General features: G+C 45.6%; 1 protein-coding gene across 1 annotated transcript in view; it reads left to right on the forward strand.

Annotated features, from left to right (window-relative positions):
• CMTM7 (CKLF like MARVEL transmembrane domain containing 7) overlaps positions 1 to 24823 on the forward strand; it is a 69690-nt gene extending 44867 nt beyond the window's left edge. Inside the window, exons 2-5 of the mRNA XM_075587032.1 lie at positions 5481 to 5654; positions 17884 to 17982; positions 18522 to 18603; positions 23385 to 24823. Coding sequence (XP_075443147.1) covers positions 5481 to 5654; positions 17884 to 17982; positions 18522 to 18603; positions 23385 to 23398 — 369 coding nt within the window. The 3' untranslated portion in view covers positions 23399 to 24823. The remainder of the gene's footprint in view (positions 1 to 5480; positions 5655 to 17883; positions 17983 to 18521; positions 18604 to 23384) is intronic.
• The last annotated feature ends 219 nt before the right edge of the window (positions 24824 to 25042 follow it).

The raw sequence follows: 25042 nt of genomic DNA on the forward strand, positions 1-25042 counted from the left end.
CTTAGACCTAGATCTGTTACAACGAATCTATAATATATTATCAGCTGCAGTATACATACAGCATAGTACAGGTCCCACTCACGAGTGCACCTACTAGTATTAAATTACAGGGGCACTACATCTGTGGCTCAAACTGCCGTTACTTCCATCAAGAACCCTAGCTAACCCACTCTATAGAGGATTGCTAGGGCCAGTGAGTTATCCTAACACTGGACATTTATATATACCACTGCACACTCAATTGGACACACTTATCCATAGAGTAAGAATCACTTGGTATCATTTAATCATTGTTTTAAACCCCAATATTTTAACGACATTGTCATTTAATAAAGTTATTTTAAGAATCTCACCATTTCACACTGGATCAGAGTGCTATATATAGGGGCTCTGTCTGTCTACCATGTACTAAGTTATATGCCCTTTGCAGCACCATTTCCTATGCTACATATCTAAGCTGTAGCGGGGGTAAACCATAAGTGTATACTGAATATATATGCGCCCAACGAAGCCAGTACCAAATTCATGATCACATTTTTCAATATTCTGGGAAAGGTGGTGAGGGGACAGGTATTTCTGGGAGGAGACTTCAACCTAACGATCAATCCTGAAATGGATAGAACAGGGCCCCAAACAAACCGAAGGAAGGCAGACACAAGAGCCCTACTCAAAGGTCTCAAGAGCTTGCAACTATGCAATATTTGGAGGGAATTAAATCCTCTGGTTAAGGAATATACATTTTTCTCTCCGCCACACGGCACATACTCCAGCCTAGATTATATTTTCACCCCAACTAGAATGCTTCCATGGGTCACGCAAGCCAGGATTCATGTGGTCACATGGTCGGACCATGCCCCAGTGGAAGTTTGCTGTTCCTGTTTAAATTCTCAGCCCCTAAATTCTCAATGGAGTCTGAACGAGTCATTAATAAAAGTCCCAGAGATTAGGGAGTTACTGGAAGAGGATCTGACCTCTTATTTGAAAACCAACACCAGCAGCGTGTCATCCCCCTTTCACTTTGTGGGAAGCAGATAAGGCCACTATAGGAGGCAGGCTTATAAGTCTTGCCTCAGGAAGGAAAAGAGAAAGGGAGGCCAAGTTTAAGGCATCCAAAAGTAGAATCGGGGACGTCACTAGAGCCCACCAGAGGGATGGCAGCGGCACAACCCTAAAGCTCCTAAATGTGACGAGGGTAGAGCTAAACCTGCTTCTCACCTCCCAGGCCGAAAATTCTCTTAATTGGACCAAATGTAGGTTCTAAGATAAGGCCAATAAACCTGGTGCTATGTTGGCAGCCAAACTAAGGAAAAAGCAAGTGAGCCAATCTATCCACGCTATAAAACAAGAATCTAGCATAACCACTTCTAACCCTTCAGTAGTAAGCAACAAATTTAAATCTTTCTAGTCCAAATTATATGACGGGAACAAAATGACCCACAATTCCGAAACATCTAAATAATTGGAGAACTTCCTTGCGGAAGCAAACCTCCCCACAATCTCTACAACGGATAATATTAATCAGAGTAAAAAATAGATATGGAGGAACTATTATTGGTTATTAAAAAACAGAAATCCTCAAAAGCTCCTTGCCCAGATGGCGTCTCCAACTTATACTATAAGAAATTCTCTCATATGTTAGCTCCACAGTTCTTATCTGTTTTCAATTCTTTATTCTCAGATTCCCAATTTCCAAGTACTATGCTGCAAGTGTCCATTGCCCTAAATCATAAGGAAGGGAAGGACCCGACCAACTGTGCCAGCAATAGACCCATCTCCCTAATCAATTCTGTCCTAAAAATATACTCCAAGATATTAGCGAGTAGACTGAACAAATTTCTCCCATCTCTGGTACACCCAGACCAGGTCGGCTTTAGACAGGCCTCAGATAACACCAGAAGAATTATAGACCTGATAGTCTTTTTCTTGAAAAACAAAATTCCGTCCATGGTTTTGAGCCTGGATGCTGAAAAAGCGTGATCGCATAGATTGGGCATATCTGGAGAGAACTTTGCTAGCCTTCGGATTCAAAGGCCCTTTCCTTCAGGCAATTATGGCACTAGACACGACCCCGTCGGCAAGGGTGATATGCCATGGGTTTCCTTCTGAACTTTTTCCTATAAGGAATGGCACTAGGCAGGGTTGCCCCCTATCGCCTTTGCTGTTCGCTTTGTGTATGGAACTGCTTGCAGCAAACATATACAAAGACCCGAATATTTCAGGGATCCAGGTGAAGAACTAATCCTATAAGATAGAGCTTTTTGCCGACGATGTCTTTCTCACAATCTCTAACCCTCTGACATCACTACATAATCTCTTCTCCGTCCTTTCAAAATTCAATTCTATCACGGGGTTTAAGATAAACAACAGCAAGTCCGAGGCCCTCACCATCAACCTCCCACATGCTATGGTCAAACTTTTGGAGTTACATTTTGATTTTCAGTGGCAGCCGACGGCCATCAAGTATTAAGGAGTAAATATAACAAAAGACTACAATACTCTGTTCCGAGAAAATTACCCCGGGTTGTTGAGGGCCCTTGGGGGCATGGTCCGACTATAATATATCCTGGATAGGAAGAATTCAATGCATAAAAATGAACCTCCCATGCCTTCTATACCTTCTATACTGTCTATAGAAATAGAGATCTCGGGCCTCCAATCCCTCATATCTACAGTAGGTTCATATGGAGGAAGAAGAGACCCATAATTAGGAAACAAGGTCACAGGACACTTTAATTTGAACGAGATTCAACCACATTACTGGCAGATGTTACTATATGGTGATTTTGTTTCCCTTTACGCAACAAACCGCATTCTCAGGTATCACTTGTTTTGTTATTATAAACAAACTTTTTTCCTTGGAATTGACTTTCATTTTACCCAGTAGCCCAAGGAGAGGCTCCAATGTCTTCAACAAGCCTCACTCCCAGTGCTGCTACTGTCTTTAGGCCTGATTTGTATATTGTTGGCATGATCTGACAAAAAATAGTCATTCACGTCAACGGCCGTACAGTACAGTTCAGGCCACTTTGTACAATATTGAGTCAGACCCCTTAGCCTTTTAGATGACTGAATTTTAGGTTGTTGCCATAATATTTTTAGAAACATGGAAGTAACAGTTTGGAACGACTGTATGATTGTAAAGTGAGAACCTATCTTGTAAAGGTTATTTTAAGGATATATTCATGAGAGTTCGTTCACATCCAGTTTGTTTTTCTAAATTGTTTTCTGTTTTTTTTTTTTTTATTTTTTTTTTATTAAGATACAGTTTTTTTTTCATGTTTCTTATTTGACTGTCCTGAAAACACCAACACTTGGGTTTAATTAACGTTTCATTCTAGTATTCTTTGATTTCGTACATTCAAACATAGTAAAAGAGTACAGGACTATTCAACTAGAGCAAGGCTCTTCAACTGGTGACGTATGGGCCATAGGCGACAGGCCTAGGGCCTTTAGACTCTGCTCCTGCTCATTTCATGCTTGTTGTTAAGGCAGCTCAGTGCAGTTTTTCAGACTGAAACTCACATGTAAGTTAATGTTATGTGAATATATATGGTACAGTGGTTATATGGACAGGTGCCGTGAGTAATACCAGTTCCCTGACTTTTTTCAGACATTGTGGTTTCAGATTATAAGGACACTGTTTTAATATTATGGACACCACTGCATATATGTGTATACACAACTTATGAAGGAGAGTTATCTACAGGAGGATTCACAAAGGGGCTTCTAGGGGGAGTTTTTCCATTTGGGCTCCAGCTTGCTTGTACTCTAACCCCTCCCACCCCCTTCGCCCTCATGTCATCATTTTGAACATTTCATCACCCTCCTATATATATATATATATATATATATATATATATATATATATATATATGTTATGGACTATGATCAGTGGGTCAGCATACCGTTACATTATACATACCAAGAGGAGGACTTCAACACATACCAAGAGGAGGACTTCAACAACTTGGATTATTTTTATATATTACCCGGGTTCAGCACTCCATTTTGACACATTTCTATATGAATATTGATCATTTGTTTGGGGACATAGTCCACTAACTGTCTGGTTCATTCTTTGTAGCCTTGATGATGGACGGGTTATTATAACTTAGAGATTATACATGCTTCCAAAATATTGACATATAATACTCTTCAAGTCTTGAAATGTATCTAAACATTACAATACCCTTTGTGGCCTTTCTACTCCTAACCTGTTTTTGTCCCCTTTGGGTAAATAGTTGAAGAGCCCTGAACTAGCGTGTCAGGACCACCAAGTAACAGCAGATTACTTCAACTCCGCAAAGCATACTGTAAAAGCATCATGGGCAATATCTACTAACCCCTGCTATTTCACAAGACCCTTTCGAATGAATAGTTGATGAGGTGTCTCCTGGCGGCAGAAGGTGCCTTGTGGAATAGCGCTGCTTAATAAATATGGCCCCATTCCCGCAAATAGCATGACATAAATGCGGCTAGGAAATCATTCCAAAGCATATGACAAATAGTGTGAATTCTGGCTCCCGGATACTTAGCAAATGAATAGGAACAAAGGGAAACCGTAATATAAGCAATTAGTATAGAACAGCAAATCATTGGCATTTGTTGATGTTATGGTCTATAGGCTATGTAGTTCTTTATTGTGTGTGTATGTATATGTATATGTATATGTATATATATATATATATATATATATATATATATATAATACAGAAAACACAAAAAGAAAGCACCCGATCCTAGTGCAATAAGTCCAAAAAAATACACATTTATTATCCCTTAAAATCCAACAAAATGCTAACTCACAAACAACAAAGTAAAAACAGCGTTTTATGATGTATACTCATGCACCAGACGAGGATTCAGCTGCTCAGCCACTCGGTATCTTCACCGCATGGGGTCGCAGTGCTCCTCTGGGTCTCCGTCCAGCAGGAACTCAGGAAGCGATATATAGCCAATAAAGAATATCACTTGTGAGCACATTCACATGTCTTAGACAGGTCTACAACCCTGCCTTTCAACCATTATCACCTAGCATACAATGCTCTCACTGCAGCAAGGGATTCTGGGAGATGACATGCAAATGAGCACACAATGTGTCACCTTTTGCCTGGAATATCCATTCACATGAAGCCCAGGCGGTGGAGGTTTTTTGTTATCTTTTTCAGCCACCATAACTTAAAATGTACTTTATATGGTAAACCTACCCAGCCTAGATATATTGCAAAGCAAGTACTGTATAAACCAACCTCGCACTGATGATACCCATCAAGGTTGAAACATGTCTGTGAGTGGTTTGACTTGCTTTGCTAGTCCCATGCTGTGCTTAAAAGCTGTGTGAACGGCGATGCATTTGCTTAAATGGGCTCCATGTGAATGGATATTCCAGGCAAAAGGTGACACATTGTGATATTTATATATTTTACTATCATTGATATTATTTACGTGTTTTGACTTTTTTGTTTAATCTTTTCTTCCAGCTGTCCTTGCTGATTGGTTTCCTTTGCGTAAAGTTTGCACGCTGGACAGACTACAGCACCTACTGCTACTTTGAAGTGGTCACTATCTGCTTCTTGATTTTGATCTTCATCTTTTATGTGGTGAACATGTTCAGGATTTACAGAATGCTGACGTGCATTTCGTGGCCTTTAACGGTAGGTCGGGGTAGCGATATGTACTACGTGTACAACAGTTTGATGACTGGAGGCATAGAACGCGTGCATGTATTGTAGAGAAATAGAAGCTAAGTGCCATAGTACTGCTGTGTCTGCCGGCTGATGAAGGTCTTGTTTACTGAAACGTTGGCACTATGGTCATTTTATTTGTGTTTTTCCATCATAAATTGAAGCGTACAAAAAAAAAAAAAAAACACTAACAAGGCTCTATATCTAACTTATCAGTTATTTTACTGCTGTAACATATGTTGTCTTGTTAATGTCTCGCACGCCCCCATTGGACTATGCTGTGGAATATGTTTGCGCCTAATGAATAAATGATCACTTTACTTACTATCGGAACTGGAGCGCGCTGTGGAATTTATTATTGATTATGTCCTCAGTGCTTTAGGTCCCTGCATCTTCTTTGCAGGACAAGACTTTCTCTTTGCAATAGCTTGGTTTGCAGAGATTTTTATGTTTATACCTTATATCCTGATCTATACATTGTGCTTGCTTTTTAGGGGGGCTGTATATCAAGTAATATAGCATGTAGCCCTCAGTAAAGTAATATGCAGGCCCCCAGTGCCTGCTTCAAATATTACAGCCTAAGGCAGCGCTCGTGGTGCCGGCGTCGCGGCGTGCGCGCACACGATCGGGACAGTCTCGTGTTGGATAATGAGCTATAGCAAGCTAAATGCTCCTCCTGGCGGCCACGTTGCGTGTTGACGCTGCGATATTTTGCCAAGACAAGTGAAATTGTCTTTGAGGCTGCAGTTGTGTGATATCAGCGTCACGTGCTGGTGCAGCCATTGATGGCGAACCAGCTCCGTGACGCGTTCGCCACGCCCCCCCCCCCCCCCGCCACACCCCCGATCACCTCCCCAATCTCCTGCAGCCCAGTACTGGGATGTTCACACATCGCCCGGGAGACGGCCAAGCGCAAAGGCGGGCGCGCGCACTCTAAGTCGCAACGCCGGCCCCCGAAGCGAAGCCTTACTTTTGATTCTTTTCATGCAGATGTCTCAGGCAGACAAGTTTAGTTCCAGCTTATACAGTTTGTTGCAGTCTAATTGAGGGGCAGTCATATTTACAGCAGTAATCCTGGGTATTACTATTATATGTTTGTAATGTTAGCTGAACTGGGGGTGTCTCCCGGAGATCATCAGGGTGTCGTCCAAGGACAACCCAGTTCAGGAGCGGCGAGCCAGGGCGTCCATGGGGCAAACTGGGGCCATGTTTGTAGTCCACCTCCATATTTTGTCATTTGTGTCAAAAGCGGCACAAAAATACTATAAATATCCCCGGAAGCAGGGGCCCCCGGATGCCCATTAAGATAAAAAAAAAAAAAAGATCAGCTGGGATTCCTGCTTTAATATGTTAAATGTAGCAGATTAATAATCGGACAAGTAAAAATGTCTTTAAATATTATTATGTTTATTTTATTATTTTTTACATGGGGAACAAATGCTTGGAGGATTTTTGCAATCTTTACCTAATGTCAATCAGCCAAGCTCTGATCTTCGCTTGCAAAGTAATTATGATGCCATCATTGGTTAAACAGATAAATATTAGTAGCTGATCTGCAATTAATCGAGCGTTCCCAAGTTGTTTTAGGCCACAAGCGTATTGTAATGTTAGACTGCGCCTTTAAACGTCAAACTCTCTTAACCCTTCATTCCCCCTGCTCGACGCACCTTCTCCATAGGTGACTCCCTGATAGTATTGGCCCTAAATCATTTAATTGTACCTCAAAGAGGCAGTCCAAGCTACACTTTAAAAAAAAAAAAAAATAATAATTACCTAAGCTGCCGATCGATTTGTTCTCCCGTTATCTATCGGCAAAATCCCGTTTCCCAGGGTTCACTTAATGGCAGCCTTTCAGTTTTAATCCATCCTTCAATCAGTGTAACTCAACAATTACATTGTATCCTTATATTACAACTGTAACATTATCTGTTACAGTTTGCGGCTCAAACTGCTGGGAATATTGGCAACAAATTATCACAAACAGGAAAGTGTTGCAAAGATCTTGCACTGCTGGGGACCTGCTATAGAAATCAAAAGATGCGCAGTATATTAAACTCATTAAAATGGAATTAAGAGTTGAATTTAAACAAAAAAAAGTGTAGTAAGTATTATCTGATACTACATGTAACAGGGTATGTATATTCTACCTGTCTTTCCCCGCCCTGTTATGCAAGTCCTGCTAGCTGCAGGCTGTATGGGGTTAATTCTATGGGTTTGTGCCCCCACCCATGTTCTTCTATGATGGGTAAGAGTAAGGTGGTGACTCATGGCCTGGGTAAGCCTATCAGGAATAGGTATAGACCATGAGCCCGCCCATTCTCATTTTAATTAGGGGAATGTCAAATTTAGAGTTAGTCCTGTTTTTGCTCTGGAAGAGAGAGGAAGCAGTAGAGCTATCAGACTCTCCCATGGCGGGATGAGCGTGCTCACTTTCAACCTGTGGGTTGGAGGAATATCAGATTCAGCCACAGATGCCCTATACTACCAGGGGCAAAGCACCATCCAGAGGTATGGAGCCTCTGAGACCTTGCATCGCTGTAAGAAGATCTGCAGTGGATGTCCCCAATAAAGATCCTGTTCATAATGTACCTCTGTCTGAGTATCAGGCTTTGGGCAGGGGGAGTAAGAGTGCAATAGTGGGGGATGACCTCAGAACTCCTTGGAGCCCACTACTGCTGGAGGCGCTACACACCGTGAGAAGATCTCAGAGAAGAATCTAAGGCTGCGCTTATAGTGCCAGCGACGGCGACAGCGACGCGACGTCACTTCAAAACAAATGCATTGAATCTGTAGCATGCGCTTATTAGTAGGGGCGACGGAGCGACAAAGAGATATGAATCTCTGTAGTCAGTAGAATTTGATTTTTACAGAGACGGTCTCCTCATGTGACAGGCTGTAACCAATCAGATAGCTTCTGATCTGATGCAGGGAGAGGGGAAATGTGTCTGTGTGTGAGTGCAGGGAGAGGGGGGGGTTGTGGGATTGTGTGTGAGGGGGGATTGTGTGTCTGTGTGTGTGTGTGTATGTGGGTGTGTTATTGTGAGTGATTGTGTGTGTGGGATTGTGATTGTGGGAGTGTGTGTGCGATTGTGTGTGTGTTTGTGTGTGGGGGGGATTGTGTGTGTGTGAGTGAGTGATTGTGTGTGTGGGACTGTGTGTGTGGGGGGATTGTGTGTGTGTGTGTGTGTGTGTGTGTGTGTGTGTGTGTGTGTGTGTGTGTGTGTGTGTGTGTGTGTGTGTGTGTGTGTGTGTGGGATTGTGTGTGGGATTGTGTGTGTGTGGGGGGGGTGGATTGTGTGTGTGTGTGTGTGGGGGGGATTGTGTTTGTGTGTGGGGGGGACTGTGTGTGTGTGGGATTGTGTGTGTGTGGTTGTGTGTGATTGTGTGTGTGAGATCAGGGCTGCCAACAGAGATCATGGGGCCCAGGACAAATGAAAGGAGCAGACCCCTCCCGCCCCCAACTCATAGCGCACCTACCACGGAAATATTTTTTTAGCGCGTAACTTTTACTTAACCCCCCAATACATACAAAAACACACCCCACCCCCCAATACATCTACAAATATACCCCACTTCCCCCAATACATCTACAAATATACCCCACTTCCCCCAATACATCTACAAATATACCCCACTCACCCCTAATACATCTACAAATATACCCCACTTCCCCCAATACATCTACAAATATACCCCACTGCCCCCAATACATCTACAAATATACCCCACTCACCCCTAATACATCTACAAATATACCCCACTCACCCCTAATACATCTACAAATATACCCCACTCTCCCCTAATACATCTACAAATATACCCAACTCCCCCCAATACATCTACAAATATACCCCACTTCCCCCAATACATCTACAAATATACCCCACTCACCCCCAATACATCTACAAATATACCCCACTCACCCCCAATACATCTACAAATATACCCCACTCACCCCCAATACATCTACAAATATACCCCACTCCCCCCAATACATCTACAAATATACCCCACTCCCCCCCAATACATATATAAAATACACTCCCAATACATATACAAATCAGGCCTTGGGGATTATCACAGGTCGGGCCGGTGGCTGCAGGGGGGAGGGCGGTGTGGTGGTGGTGGGGGGGGGGCGGTGGCTGGCGATGGGTGGCGGGGGACCAGCGGCTGGCGGAACTGCGGGGGGGGTGGTAGCCGGTGGCTGGCGGAATTGCGGGGGGCCGGTGAGTGGCGGTAGCCCGGCGGCTGGAGGGACTGCGGGGGGCTGGTGCTTAGCCCAGCTGACTTCCGCCACTGCAGCGTTTTATTATTGGGGGTGTATTTTTATATGTATTGGGGGGGGGTGGGGGTGTATTTTTATATGTATTGGGGGGGTTGGGGGTGTATTTTTATATGTATTGGGGGTTGGGGGTGTATTTTTATATGTATTGGGGGGGTGGGGGTGTATTTTTATATGTATTGGGGGGGTGGGGGTGTATTTTTATATGTATTGGGGGGGTGGGGGGTATTTTTATATGTATTGGGGGGTTAAGTAAAAGTTGTACACTAAAAAAAAAATTCCGTGGTAGGTGCGCTATGGGTTGGGGGGGGGGGGGGGAGCCTGCTCCTTTCATTTGTCCTGGGCCCCATGATTTCTGTTGGTGGCTCGTGTGTGTGTATGTCTGTGTGTCTGTTTGTCTGTTTGTGTGTCTGTGTGTCTGTCAAGTGAAACACTATGTGAACAACTTTAAAATAGTAAATTCTCCCGTAATTTAAAGTAAAAGTACTGTAAACTCAGCATACAAACAGAAATTACAACTCCTCTCCGTTTCAGCCTTCCCCCTTGCTCTTGTCCCCACCCCTCTGCCTTCTGTCACTCCCCTTGTAGCTAGAAACGTCTCCCAAACTCAAATTACAGCTTTCGCTTGGGCTACGGAGACGGGAGACGTCTTCCGTAGCTGTAGCCGGCACTATAAGCGCAGCCTAAGCCTGTCCTGATCTCCACTACACCGCAGATCAGATCAGCTCTCCTGAACCTACAGGTATGCCTGAGCACCACACGGTAGCAATAGAGTGGATCTCCTAGAGGGGGGGGGGGGGCAAACAGGGCTACATTTGGAGCTGCTGCTGAGATCAGGACAGGCTTTCAGGACTGCAGAACTTTGCTGTGACCCTCTGTCTTACTGGCATGTAACTTGTGCACCACCTCAATTGATTGTGATTAGAGAGAGTGTCCCACGGGGAGGTCCTGGCCCATGGTGTCCGTGGTTGTAACCGAATCAATCGGGGAGACTGCAGATACTCCCAAGGGATTCTTGCCAAGTTACCCAGGTGTCTTGTGCATCACCTCTACTGATGAGTCGTATAGAGAGAGAATTAATTGATTCTGCCAAGACCTGTCGATGGCTGCAGCAGGGTGGCATAAAGTGCCAGGAAGGTGGATGAAGAGAAGGGCCAGGGTTAAACCTCACCATGCACTGTGGGGGGCCCATGGGTACCTTGCACATCGATTGTGCAGGTGGGCCATACCCAGAGGGCCTAATACCGGGGAGCATGAACCCACACCTGAAACAAGGCATACCTACTGTGCTAGTTGGGGTGTACCCTGATGGTATGATACCAGGTAGTGTGCTCACCCTCCTTCAGTGGGCCCATGTCTACACATAATACTGTAGAAAATCCTGGGTACCATAAGAAAAGTATGTTCTATGTTGGGGGCTCCCAGTGGGAAACTTATCCTGGAAGAGTGGTTGCCTCAATTGAAAATCTGCTGTAAGGGACAATCTGGGAACTATATGTGGGGATTGTGCACCTTGCAGACTCTGGACTTTTAAAAAGGGTCCTAAAGGAGAAGCATAAGAAACAGGCCCTGATGGTATGACCAGGAACCCCTGTATATCTTTAAGTGAAGTGCTGGAGGAGTTCTAAAAGGGCGGTCACCGCACGGTGTCAGGTGCATGGTGTCCAAAATGGCGCTCCCCCCAAGAAGCAGCAGAGTTGCATCCTTTCGGCGCCAAAGGGAGGGTGCTGCACCTTATGCTGATTGACGCAGTAGAAGGCTGGCTTGACCCACTAGGAGTCAGTCCTGCCAATGATTCCACCCGGGGAGGAGCTATTCCCTACCAGCCTATCACAGTGTGCCTAGTGCTGGGAGGAGTTTCTATACTGCCCCAAGTGTTCATTCATCTGGGAGCGGAGCAAGAGTGAGGAGCCTAAGCACATCTGTTCTAGACTACCTCATGGCGTCCAACTCAGATGCTACAGATGATCTAGAAGTCGCCAACTACATGCTTCCAGGTGGCTACCTGATTGTGCGTGTGAATAATCAAATTCACATGCGGTGTATCTGCCCGCATTGTCGACTGCCCGGAGGAGCTGTTGGTCTAGATGCGCGGTGCCAACACTGTGGCACCTATTATCTGCGGCCTGCCAGCCCAGTGCCACCGGAGGTATGTGTGCCTCCTTCAAGAGCCGTTGCCCAGACTGGTGCGGTCTCGTTTGTCTTCCCTGCTGCCACGGAAGCTGTGGGCCAGTGCGCTGTTAACGTGGCCGGATGCCCAAGTGGTCCGGTGCCAACTAAGTTTACACTAACTGCCGTGGACCCTGCTGTGGGCCCGTGGGCCCTACAACTACCGTTCCAGTCTACGGTGATGGTACCAACGCTTCCAGGCCTGGGATCAGTACCTACCGACATCGTAGAGGGTGAGTTGACTGCCCCAGGGGTGTCGGGTGTGAGTCCCCAGGTGACCGCGGAGCAAGGTAGATCCATACACATGGTCGCCCGGGCGACTGGCTCGCCCCAGCATCGCGTCCTGGCGGAGGTGTCCCCACCCGAGGAAGAAGATGACCTCTACTGGGCAGGACCTGTGGAGAAGAGCCCACAGCCTACCTGTCATTCGGAGAGAAGTTCCAGCCCGATCGCGTCCATCCCCAAGGCTGCAGAGGTTCTAGAACGTCCGAGGAGCTCCGCGACTCCAGATGACGTCAGTGCTACTTCCGATCCACCTGAGGAGGAACCGAGGGACATCTCCTACCTTGTGATGGGTGAGCCGCCCCTTTCCTACTTCGTTGCAGATTCAGCTGCAGCCTACCTGGAGGAGGCGCCGGGTGAGGCCTTGTCCGGTGCGCCGCGGGGTGACTAACTTCTGGTTTTACTGGATGTGACATCATCGCCGTCGCTGGACTTGAGCCTGCCTGGTTTGTGCCCCCACCCATGTTCTTCTATGATGGGTAAGAGTAAGGTGGTGACTCATGGCCTGAGTAAGCCTATCAGGAATAGGTATAGACCATGAGCCCGTCCCTTCTGTCCTAATTAGGGGAATGCCAAATTTAAAGTTAGTCCTGTTCCTGCTCTGGAAGAGAGAGGAAGCAGTAGAGCTGTCAGACTCTCCCATGGCGGGATGAGCGTGCTCACCTTCAACCTGTGGGTTGGAGGAACATCAGATTCAGCCACAGATGCCCTATACTACCAGGGGCAAAGCACCATCCAAAGGTATGGAGCCTCTGAGACCTTGCATCGCTATGAGAAGATCTGCAGTGGATGTTCCCAATAAAGATCCTGTTCTGAATATACCTCTGTCTGAGTATCAGTCCTTGGGCAGGGGGAGAAAGAGTGCAATAGTGGGGGCTGACCTCCAAACTCCTTGGAGCCCACTACTGCTGGAGGCGCTACGCACCATGAGAAGATCTCAGAGAAGAATCTAAGCCTGTCCTGATCTCCACTACACCGCAGATCAGCTCAGATCTCCTGAACCTACAGGTATGCCTCAGCACCACACGGTAGCAATAGAGTGGGTCTCCCAGGTGGGGGGGAGGGGGAGGGAAACAGGGCTACATACAGAACTAATTTATATATTTTTTAAAACATGTAGGATATTGCATGGATTGCTCCTTTCTATTGCAGTTGAGTCATTCTTTCAAAGCCGAGCCGTCTCTGTGGGCACGCCTTTGGATTTCGCCGTCAGGGGGGAGGAAGCCGCTCAATGCACCCGGCGGAGCCTGGTCTCTATGGCAACCGCGCGGCACGATGACGCACCACGAGCGGCCGGTCGCGGAGCGCGAAGGGGGGGGGCAGTGACGTAGAAGCTTGGAGGGAGGTGGAATGGAGGAGCCGTTAGGACGCCCACGCGGCCCCGCCTCTCGATCCCACCGGGGGGTTCTTGAAGCCGAACGATATTTCAGCGCGGGAGGCTTGATGGTCTGAAAGCGCAGACGCGTAATGACGCAGAAGGGGGCGCGGCCTCCATTTAAAGAGACAGGCAGCGGGAGGGTGCAGGAGATGAGAGCGGCTGTTGAAGGCAGTCCTTTGGATTTCGCCGTCTATTCAAACCTACGCGTGCAGCGCGATGGTGAAGGCGGAGGAGGGCTCTTGAATTTACAGGCCACTGGCTTCCCGCTTGTTGAATTGCCTCGCGTTCAGGATGGAGAGGGCTTCCGGGGACGGCAGGGGATTGGACAGATGCCGGGTGGGAGGGGCCGCAGTGATCCATGGGATGGCAGTGATGTCACTGACCTGTGACAGTGACTGCCACGAGGAGCACAGGAGAAGGTGTGTCACAGTCTGGAGCTGCTCAGAGGCAGAGCTGCTGCTGCACGTGTGACACAGTCTGTACAATAAGTACTGTAAGTGTAAGTAGCAACATATATATTTATAATAATGCACAACCATATTTCTGCTTTCCCCTGCTATTTATTTAGCACATTTTTATATTATATAAACAAGCCCCAAGGTCAGGTCAGGAATGACAATGAGGAATGTCCAATTAATGTCTTCATTTTTTATTTAATTTTAATTAATGTCAATAAATTATTTATATAATTTTCTGGGTGTGTGTCTCTGTCTGGGTGTGTGTCTCTGTGTGTGTGTCTCTGTGTGTGTGTGTGTGTCTCTCTCTCCCCCTCCCTGTCATCCTCTCCATACCTGTCACCTCTCCCTCTCTCTCCACCTCCCTGTCACCTCTCCCCCTCTCTCCCTCCCTCCCTGTCACCTCCCTGTCACCTCCCTCCCTGTCACCTCTCTCCCTTTCACCCCTCTCCCTCCCTGTCACCTCTCCCTCCCTCCCTGTCACCTCTCTCCCTGTCGCCTCTCTCTCCCTCTCTCTCTCCCTCCCTCCCTGTCACCTCTCCCTCCCTCCCTGTCACCTCCCTCCCTGTCACCTCCCTCCCTCCCTGTCATCTCCCTCCCTGTCACCTCTCTCCCTCCCTCCCTGTCACCTCCCTCCCTCCATGTCACCTCTCTCCCTCCCTCCCTGTCACCTCTCGCACCCCCTCCCTCCGTCAGCTCCCTCCCTCCCTGTCACCTCCCTCCCCCCTCCCTGTCACCTCCCTCCCTGTCACCTCTCTCCCTTTCACCCCTCTCCCTCCCTGTCACCTCTCCCTCCCTCCCTCCCTCCCTGTCACCTCTCTCCCTGTCGCCTCTCTCTCCCTCTCTCTCTCCCTCCCTCCCTCCCTGTCACCTCTCCCTCCCTCCCTGTCACCTCCCTACCTGTCACCTCCCTCCCTCCCTGTCATCTCCCTCCCTGTCACCTCTCTCCCTCCCTCCCTGTCACCTCTCTCCCTCCCTCCATGTCACCTCTCTCCCTCCCTCCCTGTCACCTCTCTCCCTCCCTCCCTGTCACCTCTCGCACCCCCTCCCTCCGTCAGCTCCCTCCCTCCCTGTCACCTCCCTCCCCCCTCCCAGTCACCTCTCTCCCTCCCTCCCAGTCACCTCTCTCCCTCCCTCCCTCCCTTCCAGTCACCTCTCTCCCTCCCTCCCAGTCACCTCCCTCCCAGTCACCTCCCTCCCAGTCACCTCCCTCCCTGTCACCTCTCTCCCTCCCTGTCACCTCTCTCCCTCCCTGTCACCTCCCTCCCTCCCTGTCACCTCCCTCCCTCCCTGTCACCTCCCTCCCTCCCTGTCACTCCCTCCGTCACTCCCTCCCTCCCTGTCACCCCTCCCTCCCTCCCTCCCTGTCACCCCTCTCTCCCTCCCTCCCTCCCTGTCACCCCTCTCTCCCTCCCTCCCTCCCTGTCACCCCTCCCTCCCTCCCTCCCTGTCACCCCTCTCTCCCTCCCTCCGTCACCTCTCTCCCTCCCTCCCTGTCACCTCTCTCTCTCCCTTCCTCCCTCCCTGTCACCTCTCTCTCTCTCCCTCCCTCCCTCCCTGTCACCTCTCTCTCTCTCCCTCCCTCCCTCCCTGTCACCTCCCTCCCTGTCACCTTCCTCCCTCCCTGTCACCTCCCTCCCTTGGGGGGGGGGGGCGCATGATTTCTGTTGGCGGCAGTGATGGGGGAGAAGGTAGAGAGAGAATGGGAAGAGGTAGAATGAATAATACAGCATCAATGGTTTCTTTTTAAACAAAAGCTGTTAATTAGTTTGAAAAACTGTAAGAATTGTTTTTTCTAAACTAAAACCTCGTTATTCAGGTTTAATTGCAGTGTTGGCACTTTGAAAAAAATAAGTCGTTTTGGTTTGCAGTTTGGGCACTTGGGCTCAAAAAGGTTTGCCATCACTGGTCTAGGAGATTAATAACCTAGCCTCCAAATCAATATAATCACAGACATGGATACAATATATACAAAGTAAATTGAATATGGCATATGTACAAATTATGTTTTCATCATGTCACTACTCTTTATCAAGGTTCTGAATGATTTTATACTCCCTAAACCTCAGGGGAGCGCTGATGGAATCCATATTATAAGAAGAAAAATCACATCCGTGTACGCCCACAGGTGATTCTCTCTCTCCTCTCTCTGGATCACGTATTGAGCCACACTACGCGTTTCACTGCACAGATTGGCTGCTTCCTCAGGATAGAGAGCATCCCCCGTGGGCATACACGGACGGCTGAATGAACGCGACCGGAAGCGACATCGGATGGTGACAACAGTTGCAAAGATGCTCGGAGACCTGGCGGGGTTTGGTAGCAGTGAGATCGTGACTGACCCGCATACCTATACGCCTATAAAAGCCTGCTGAATCATCTTGCTTTCTGATTACTTATACAGTGTAAGCTGCCACTTGTGAGCTTTTTCTTATAAATATATAGTTGTTTAGTTGATCTGCACCATGGCTCTGCCTTTCTATTTTTGAGATCTAGGGACTACATGCATCATACCATCCAGGGATGACTGTGCCACTGTTTGGATCTCTGCCTATAATTCCCGCTCCATTGTGAGTGGGAAATTTATAGCTCCCTTTTAAATATCACTTTTTATGTGATTTTTCTTTTTATTATATGGCTTCCATCACCGCTCTCTTGAGGTTTAGAGAGTATTCCATCGGCAGGATTTTTGAAACGGTCTTTTTCAAGCGTCGAGTGGAGGTTTTTGCCTCTTTATTATTCACTATATTTCAATACACTTTGTTTGGTAATTTATCACATACAGTACACTTTATTCGGTGGTGTAGTTTATATTTTCACTTTATTATTTATCATATTGTATTTATATCACTGGTGAAGGGAGTGTTTGAGCGCCATCCAGTGTTTTTTCTATTGTACTGCTATGAGTGATCTTATGCCTGAAACACTAGTTATACAAAACATGCTAGAGGAAATGCATGTTTGACATTTTGCATCAGCTACTTGTAGTACTGTCTTTGTTTTGGTCTTGCCCAAAAAATCAGCCGAAAAATGCAAAAAGAGCACTTTTTAACTTGTCGACAGGTATCGTTATTTGCTCACGGTTGAATAAGAAGTTAATTAAAAGTGAATGTGTCCAACTGAGATTCAATGTCAACTGCTCTTTTGCTGCACTTCTGTATTTTTTGGAACTTTTATTTTCTTATTTACCTTTTTTTATCAGTTACATAGGAAAAGAAAAGAACAGTACTGGAAGTCTGATAGCTTAATGACGGATAATATGAAACAAAATACACTGGGATTACAACATCTAAATAGCACAGCAAATATTACCACATAGGTGCAAATCATGGAGGGGAAATTCTGAACAGTTGTGTTCTGTAAAATGTAAATTTACAGCTAACCTTAAAAATGCTTCCCTAACCACTATTTTTCGGTCAGCAGTGTGATAATGACCCCGAGGCGGGTTATTCTTTAGATATTACCCTATTATTCCAAAGTTGCAAACAGGACAGTGGATGGAAATAGAAAAACGGGATTGAATTATTATCATCCTGTTGAAAGGGATTCACCATTTAACACCAAAGCACTTTGTACAACCCTAGCCAACCATGATGACAAATGAAACTGAATAGTTTCTTTATTTTTTTGCAGGAACTTCTGCATTATGGGATCGGTTCATTTCTGCTCCTGATTGCTTCCATTGTGGCAGCGGTAAAAAGTTTTGGGTGCTCGGGTTTGGTAGCTGGAGCGGTAAGAATATATTTGCTAGAGCATGACTTACACTGCCTGTGTTCCCTCAAAAAGTGCAAGTCTCTTACTTTTGAAGCTTAGTTATCAGTTATTGAATAACTCATATTGTGCATGACAGAAATACGGTCAGGTTGCCACATATTCCAATAGTGTGCCTTGTCAGATCTGGGCCATAATGACTTTAGTACACTGCTTATTTCCAGTATGGCCAACCTGACTCCTTTTTTAACAGTTGATCCCTGTGGATTGTGGTCACCAATATTTTTTGGGTACCTCTGGAGACGGCAACTTGGAAAGTTAGGAATGAACTAGAGTCTCATTGACATGGAGTTACGTTGGCCATTATTGTTCTTTTTCTCCCAGTTACCATATTTTCTATTACACTGCATTGAAGGATCCTGTAAACCTACATCCTTCATAGTTCTGCAGAGTACACTACTGTGCACCTTTTTAATACCGTATTTGCTAAATATTTTTATTGAATTCACTGATGCGGATGGTTTAGTTGAAAAACATTCTGCATATTTTTTTTATTGCAGGTCTTTGGATTTATAGCCACTTTCCTTTGTACCTTGGGCATGTGGTTATCCTACAAGGTCTCATTTACAACACAGTCAACCGGTGAGTGTTATAAATATAAGTGAATATTGAGTTGTAAATACAGCTGCTCTAATTATAAGGCAGGGACCACTCTAAAGAGCACTTACTGGTATTATAGTCATCTATATATTGGTCCAGTTGAAGATACCAAAACTTGCAAAAACGTGTCCGAGTTCTCAAGCAGAGACAATAAAATGTGTAATCCAGGGGCAGTTGCTGGTTGACACCACCGCTGATTCATTCTATTGACCATGAATTGTGCATCACAGCTCTGGCTTAGGCTTCGGACATGGTGTCATTAACAGCGCTGAGCAACGCTCATGCTCAAGCAGGAGCTTTTTTGTGTCCCTGCATGAGCATCAGCGAGCGCGCTTGTGAGCCGGGTGGGAGGCGAGGCGGGGCTAGCACGCCACATCACAGCGCCAACGTCGCGGACTGCCATTGGCTTTTGGCGGTCACGTGACCGGCCCTGCGCTTCCCTCAGCAAGAAAACTTAAATTGTGCTGTCGGCTGCAATTCCACACGCCTCCGCACGCCTGCGGAAGCGCCGTCTAAAGCCGTGTTCATTAGGGATGATTTTTCCCCTCAGCGCGGCCCAGCACGGTCTTTTTGACCATGGCCCTGGCCTTAGTTTCACCGACAATTGTTATGATTCAAAATCATTAGTGATCCCTCCAGAGAGGAGACCAAGTGAAAAGAGCTGGCGTCCTCTGTGGGCAACTTCATTAGTATTACCCACCCTCGCAGGGTTATTGCAGTCTGGGAATGTTGCAACAAATGAGTATAGTGGGATTATGCAGAGCGAGTATTGTCTGTGTATAGAGTTTGGCCCAATTGTCTACCATTTTATCTTCTTTTTCTTGAGTCTGTTGGAATACAAATGATAAATTGCATAAGTGAATGTTCTTACGTGGCAGGATTCCCCAGCAGTGAGGAACTTGCCCTTTGAATGTTTTGAGTGTATCCTTCACCTGTCCACAAATGTGAAGAGAAGGGAATTCAATGATCATGGAATCCTGGAACAAATTGCGTTGAACTGAGCTACCACTTACTATCGCAGTGGTTTTCCTGCTCTCTCTTGCTCGGTAGCTGTATTGCATGTTAGTAAGCATGGGCGGATGTTTAACCCTTTGACCTTCCCCATGATGTAACCACATGGTGTCTGGCACTCCAGCTTTGTGCTCGTTTTGTAGGGCACAGCCTTCCTCTTCTGTTCGCCTCCTCAGTAACATCACGATTAGGTGATCGCCAAATCCCGCCAGAAATGTATATTGATTTTTTTTTTTGTTACATTTTGCACAAATGGAGCCGTTGGAACCTTAGACACTGAAGCAGTCCTGAGATACTCCCCCGTGAAGAAAATAATATGGTCACCATTATTGTCCAATAGGAAGCCGCAAACCTTGTGACTTCCTATTGACCCAAGGATTCTGCGGGATTTGGTGGCTTTATTGTTTGCCCAAGAGCTTTAAACCTGGAACGTTCACGTTAAGTATCTACAAACAGGGGGGTCCCAGAAGCTGAAAATAGCACCGCTCCTAGTCTGAGGACCCCTCTCCAGGTCTCCAATTATGTATACAAAACAGAAATAACTCACAGGCGGCATTGCTGCTTTAGGGCCCACCACTGCTAGCCATGATAAAAGCCATAATGAGGGCTGAGGTCACTTTCTGCATTGAGACCATGGAGCAAAGTAGGTGAATCCTGAGGCAAACAAAAAAAACACTATCATGTTAATCAAAAGAACGCAGTTGTTGTTTTTAATGAGATCTTCACTAATAGATTTGGTGCTTTTGCTTGCATCAGTATTGCTCCAGTTTTACTGCACAGAGTATGTTAATCAAAGTTCCAGGTGGTGACTTCCAAAGAAGAGCAGATGGACCAATAGGGCCCCTGGATATGATCCTGCACACAATGAAGTCATTGCAGGAATCATTACCATTTCCTACAATATCAACATTAGCAGCTTCAACCATAAGTGATCTGTACTTCCAACTTCTCAGCTGCCGAAGTTCTACATGTGTTTTTATTTATATTGCACTGATCATGTATGCACCTGTTATTAGACATAATATAAAGCCACCACGCAGAGTAACAGGAAAATAAATGCAGGGGAAAAAGGATCCCATCTTAGAGCCTTGTTTAGAATCTTTGGGGCCCTGAGCCAAGTGTAAATCAGGGGCCCAACCCACAAAGGTCAGAATTAAATCCAAATACAGTATGTTTTTACTGAACAACATTCACACTTTTATTGAAATTCTGCAAATGTTACTACAAACGTATTTATTTACGCGTATCTTTCTGGGTTTTTTTTTAGCAGGAAGATAGGTGAAGATGTGTTGCACTGCCACGAGGCGTTCGTGTGGCTTTGCTGTCCCCTTGCTGCACCACCCTGCAATAAACCTGACCTGTTGTTTAACTGAGTGCTCACTTTGTATTTTTTCCGGTCTCATTGGGAGTTGGAAATTGAGGCAGTGCAACACATCTTCACCTATCTTCCTGCTGGCTATCTACCTGGATGAACTGCACGCCCTGGATATCTGGAAGTCCTGCAAGCACTAAGGTAATAGGGCCAGAGCGCCCCTACATATATGTATATGTTTACCAGTGCCTCTGTTCATTTTATATTGGTTACTAGGGGGGGCTGTTATGGTGTTTTAACTGTGGTGGTCATGTGGACCCCACTAGACTCCTAGCCCACACCTGATAATTGCCATATCAATCATGGACTTTCCATTGCTATCCAGTATCATTTACATATGTTATTGAGGAACTTTGACCAATTTGGATGCATCACTTTTTTCCTGTTTTTTGGGGTTTTTTTTATTTGCAAAGTCACAAATAAACATCATCAATTTCGATTTTTATGGCGTATATCTGATCCGATTGTCATCAAGGAAACATTGTGCGTTCAATCTTGGTTGAAGCAGCAACTGCGGAGATCACTCTTAATAAGTTTCTATTTTGAAAAAGATCCTTTGCGGTTTGTGTCCGTCATTGATAGGAAAACTAGTCAAGTAATTTCAGTTAGGAAATGTTGACCACACAAATCTGCTTCTATCTATCACACGTTCTCTCCTATCTTTTTTTTCTACCTGGCCATGTAATACATTAACAGAAAACTCTTTCCAAGTTTTTTGCAAGTCCTTTTTTATTTGTTTCCAAAAAAATTACCCTGAAGTTTCAAGAAGTCAGTTTTTTTTTTACGATGGAGTAAAATATGGAGTTTTTACGTTGAAGATACTTAATTACATTGTACCGGTAGATGAGGTGGAAAACTACATATATCCATCGAGTTCACCTATGTTAAATTTAGACGTCACATACTTTATCCTATATCCGTACTTACAGTATATGATTCAAAGGAAGGCAAACATAAAAACCCCAGTGAAATATCATCAATGATATCTCATAAGGGGGAAATAAATTCCTTCCTGACTCAAGTAATTGGCAATCAGATTTCTCCCTGGATTAACATCCTTCCCACGTTTACTTATTTATACTGTATACCTTTCCTTTCTAAAAAGATGTCCATGTTTTTCTTAAAGTTTTTCAATCTATTGTATCTGCCGTCACAGTTTCCATGGGTAATGGATTCCACATTTTAACTGTCCTTACTGTAAAGAACCATTTCTTTTGTCGCTGGTGAAGTCTCTTTTCCTCCAATTTTAAGGGATGTCCCCGAGTCCTTTGTACTGCCCGTGGGATGAATAGTTCTTCTGAAAGCTCCTTGTATTGTCCCTGAGTATATTTGTATATAGTTATCATATCCCCTCTTAGACGCCTCTTTTTTTAATGTAGATAAATCTAATTTAGCTAGCCTCTCCTCATAAATCTGATTTTCCATCCCCTTTATTAATTTGCTGGCTCTTCTCTGCGCTTTTTCTAATTTCATAATGTCATTTTTATGGAACTATCTATCTGGGAGTCCCGTAAATCATGTTGAAGCTTAAACAGATAGTTAATCAGTCTTGTACCACTTGCAGTTCACTTGTGTTACATCCAGTGCATGTGTGCGGGCAGGGCCGCCGACAGGGGGGGGGAGGGGACGGGCGGGACAAGTGTCCCGGGCCTCCTGGCTATGGGGGAGGGGGGCGGCGGCCAGACAAGGCAGTGGGGCCCTGGCTCTCCCCAAGCTGCGGGCCTCCCTACTCACTAACTGTCCCACACCGGGCCCTCTGACATCGGCGCGCGCCGTGACCTCTTACGTCAGCGCGCACCGGAAGTAAGCTGGGCTACGCTTCTAGCATGTGCCGGCATGAGGGAGGCTCGGCGCGCCCTGATGTCAAACGCTCTGCGTGGGACAGAGTGAGGAGGCCTGCAGCTTGGGGAGAGCTGGGGCCCGGTGGCCATGAGAAGTCAGGCCCAACTGCTTTGTCCGGCCGCCGAGACCCCCGCAGCCAGCGGGCTCGGCTAGAGGCCAGACACCTGTGACCAGCAGCAAGGTAAGGGTTTATATGCATTGGGTAAGACGCAGGGGAGAGAAATACATGTGAGGCAGGGGTAAGGGAATGAGTGAGAGTGGGGTAATTGATGGATGGTAGGAGATGAGGAGGGGAGGGTGGGATATAGAGGGGGCTCGCGAGGTGGGAAATGGGGAGGAGGGAGGCTCGCACGACCACTGACACGGGGGTGGCGGTCGTAACTCCAGTCCTGAGCCCCGGGAAATCTGTCTGCAGCCCTGTGTGCGGGCAGTGCTAGTAGAGAATGATTTGAATAGAAGAATATAAGCTGTTTTTCAAGCTGATCTGTTACCTGTTGTTGTGTCACCGCTAACACTCAGACTGTCTAATATCTTTCAGGCGCTACCTTATGACTAGCTGGCCAGCTGAGCCTTCCAAAGGTGAAGTAAGAGTTGGAAGCACCATTCGGGATACACGTCTTTGAGCACCGTTTGCAAACCATTTTCTGGTCACACTGATGCCTTATTTATTTATTTTTAATTAAAAATGTGCAGTTATCATCTGAACTATGTACATTTTGTCATCTACGATCAGTCGTTGGTCACCACATTAGCAATGAAGTTATTTTTTTTTTAACTGCTACATATTAACACAAAACTGCATATTGGGCGCCACCGAGCTGGGCGTTAACACGTTGAACTGCCCGTGGAACACAGCCACTTGTGAAGTTGTGCGGCAATTAGACAATGTGGCCGCTTTTAGGACAGCACAACTAGAAAATGGGCACATAGCGATTATATCTAACATTTGTGTTAGTGAAATGCAGAAGGTTTTGCTGGCTCCCACAGCAGCACCTACAGGGTTACAGCAGCTCATACAGTGATATAAAAGAAGTGGAAATGGTTTCTCAGTTGCTTGTGGTTTCTCTTAAACTACTTGATGATCACTGCCAATTCTTCTGTAATCATGCTGTTACTCTCGTGTTAAAGGACAATCCCATTTCCATTATCCTATTATCATTACATCATTTCCATTTTATAATTCGATACACTTTCATTTTGGACTTTGCTTTATTTCTAAAGGGTAATGTACAAAGCCTTAATGCAATGTTGTCCACGTGTGTCCACGTCACCATGCGATTCTAGTCCAGTCCTTATGTTCCAAGTATATATTTTGCAGGGCAAATCTAGACCAAATGGACCAGAATCCGTGTTAAATCATAAATCCATGACTGGCTCAATATCCCATGATGATGTTGGCATCGCCCCGGGATACCCTGTGCTCTCCCCGAGCACCCCCTGTCATGGTGTTCACTTCTCTGCAATGCTTGGCGGGACCATGCTGCATTTAGGAGGATGTAGATAGTATTATAATATTTACAAAATGGGTACAAGAAGCAAAAAAGGGCTTGTTACCTTTACACCTAATTTGCTTAGTATTGTACATAGTAAAATGAGTAACATGAGCAGCCAGTGTAGGGCATTTCGCTTCTGTACTTTCCCCCCCCCCCCCAACATGAATACCTGCGGTGAAGTAAACAGGACATTTCATAGCACTTTCTGTCTTCTACAGAACATCAATTGTTGCACACGGTAATCTGTATATAGCTTCACTTTTACAATGCAGTAATATACTTTTTTTTGTAATATTTGTGATATTGTTTCTTAGAATTTTTCGGTTGATATGACTTTTTTGTACAACTCTTTGAAAAAAGTATTTTTTAATTCAAGCAAGAAAGATACAATCTTGTCTGTTACGCCGTGTTTTTACCAAGATGTGAAACTTCATGTTGTGTTTGTTGTGTAAAAGATGCATCAATAAATTTGTATTGTTTATAACGTTTTGGTATTTATTTTCTACTTTTATATCATTCATATTTTACAGACGGTTAGCCACAGTGATTTTGCCATAGACAGAAAATGGGAGAAACATTCAGAAATGAAGTATTCTATCTGGAATATTTAAAGATGACTGCGCGGCTGCAGCAAAATGCAGCTGTACGTATTCACTAAAATTGTTTGCATTTTTGCAGCGCCCTGTGATGCTTAATGATAAAG

This window comes from Ascaphus truei, chromosome 2 (assembly GCF_040206685.1).
Source record: "Ascaphus truei isolate aAscTru1 chromosome 2, aAscTru1.hap1, whole genome shotgun sequence".
Lineage (NCBI taxonomy): Eukaryota > Metazoa > Chordata > Amphibia > Anura > Ascaphidae > Ascaphus > Ascaphus truei.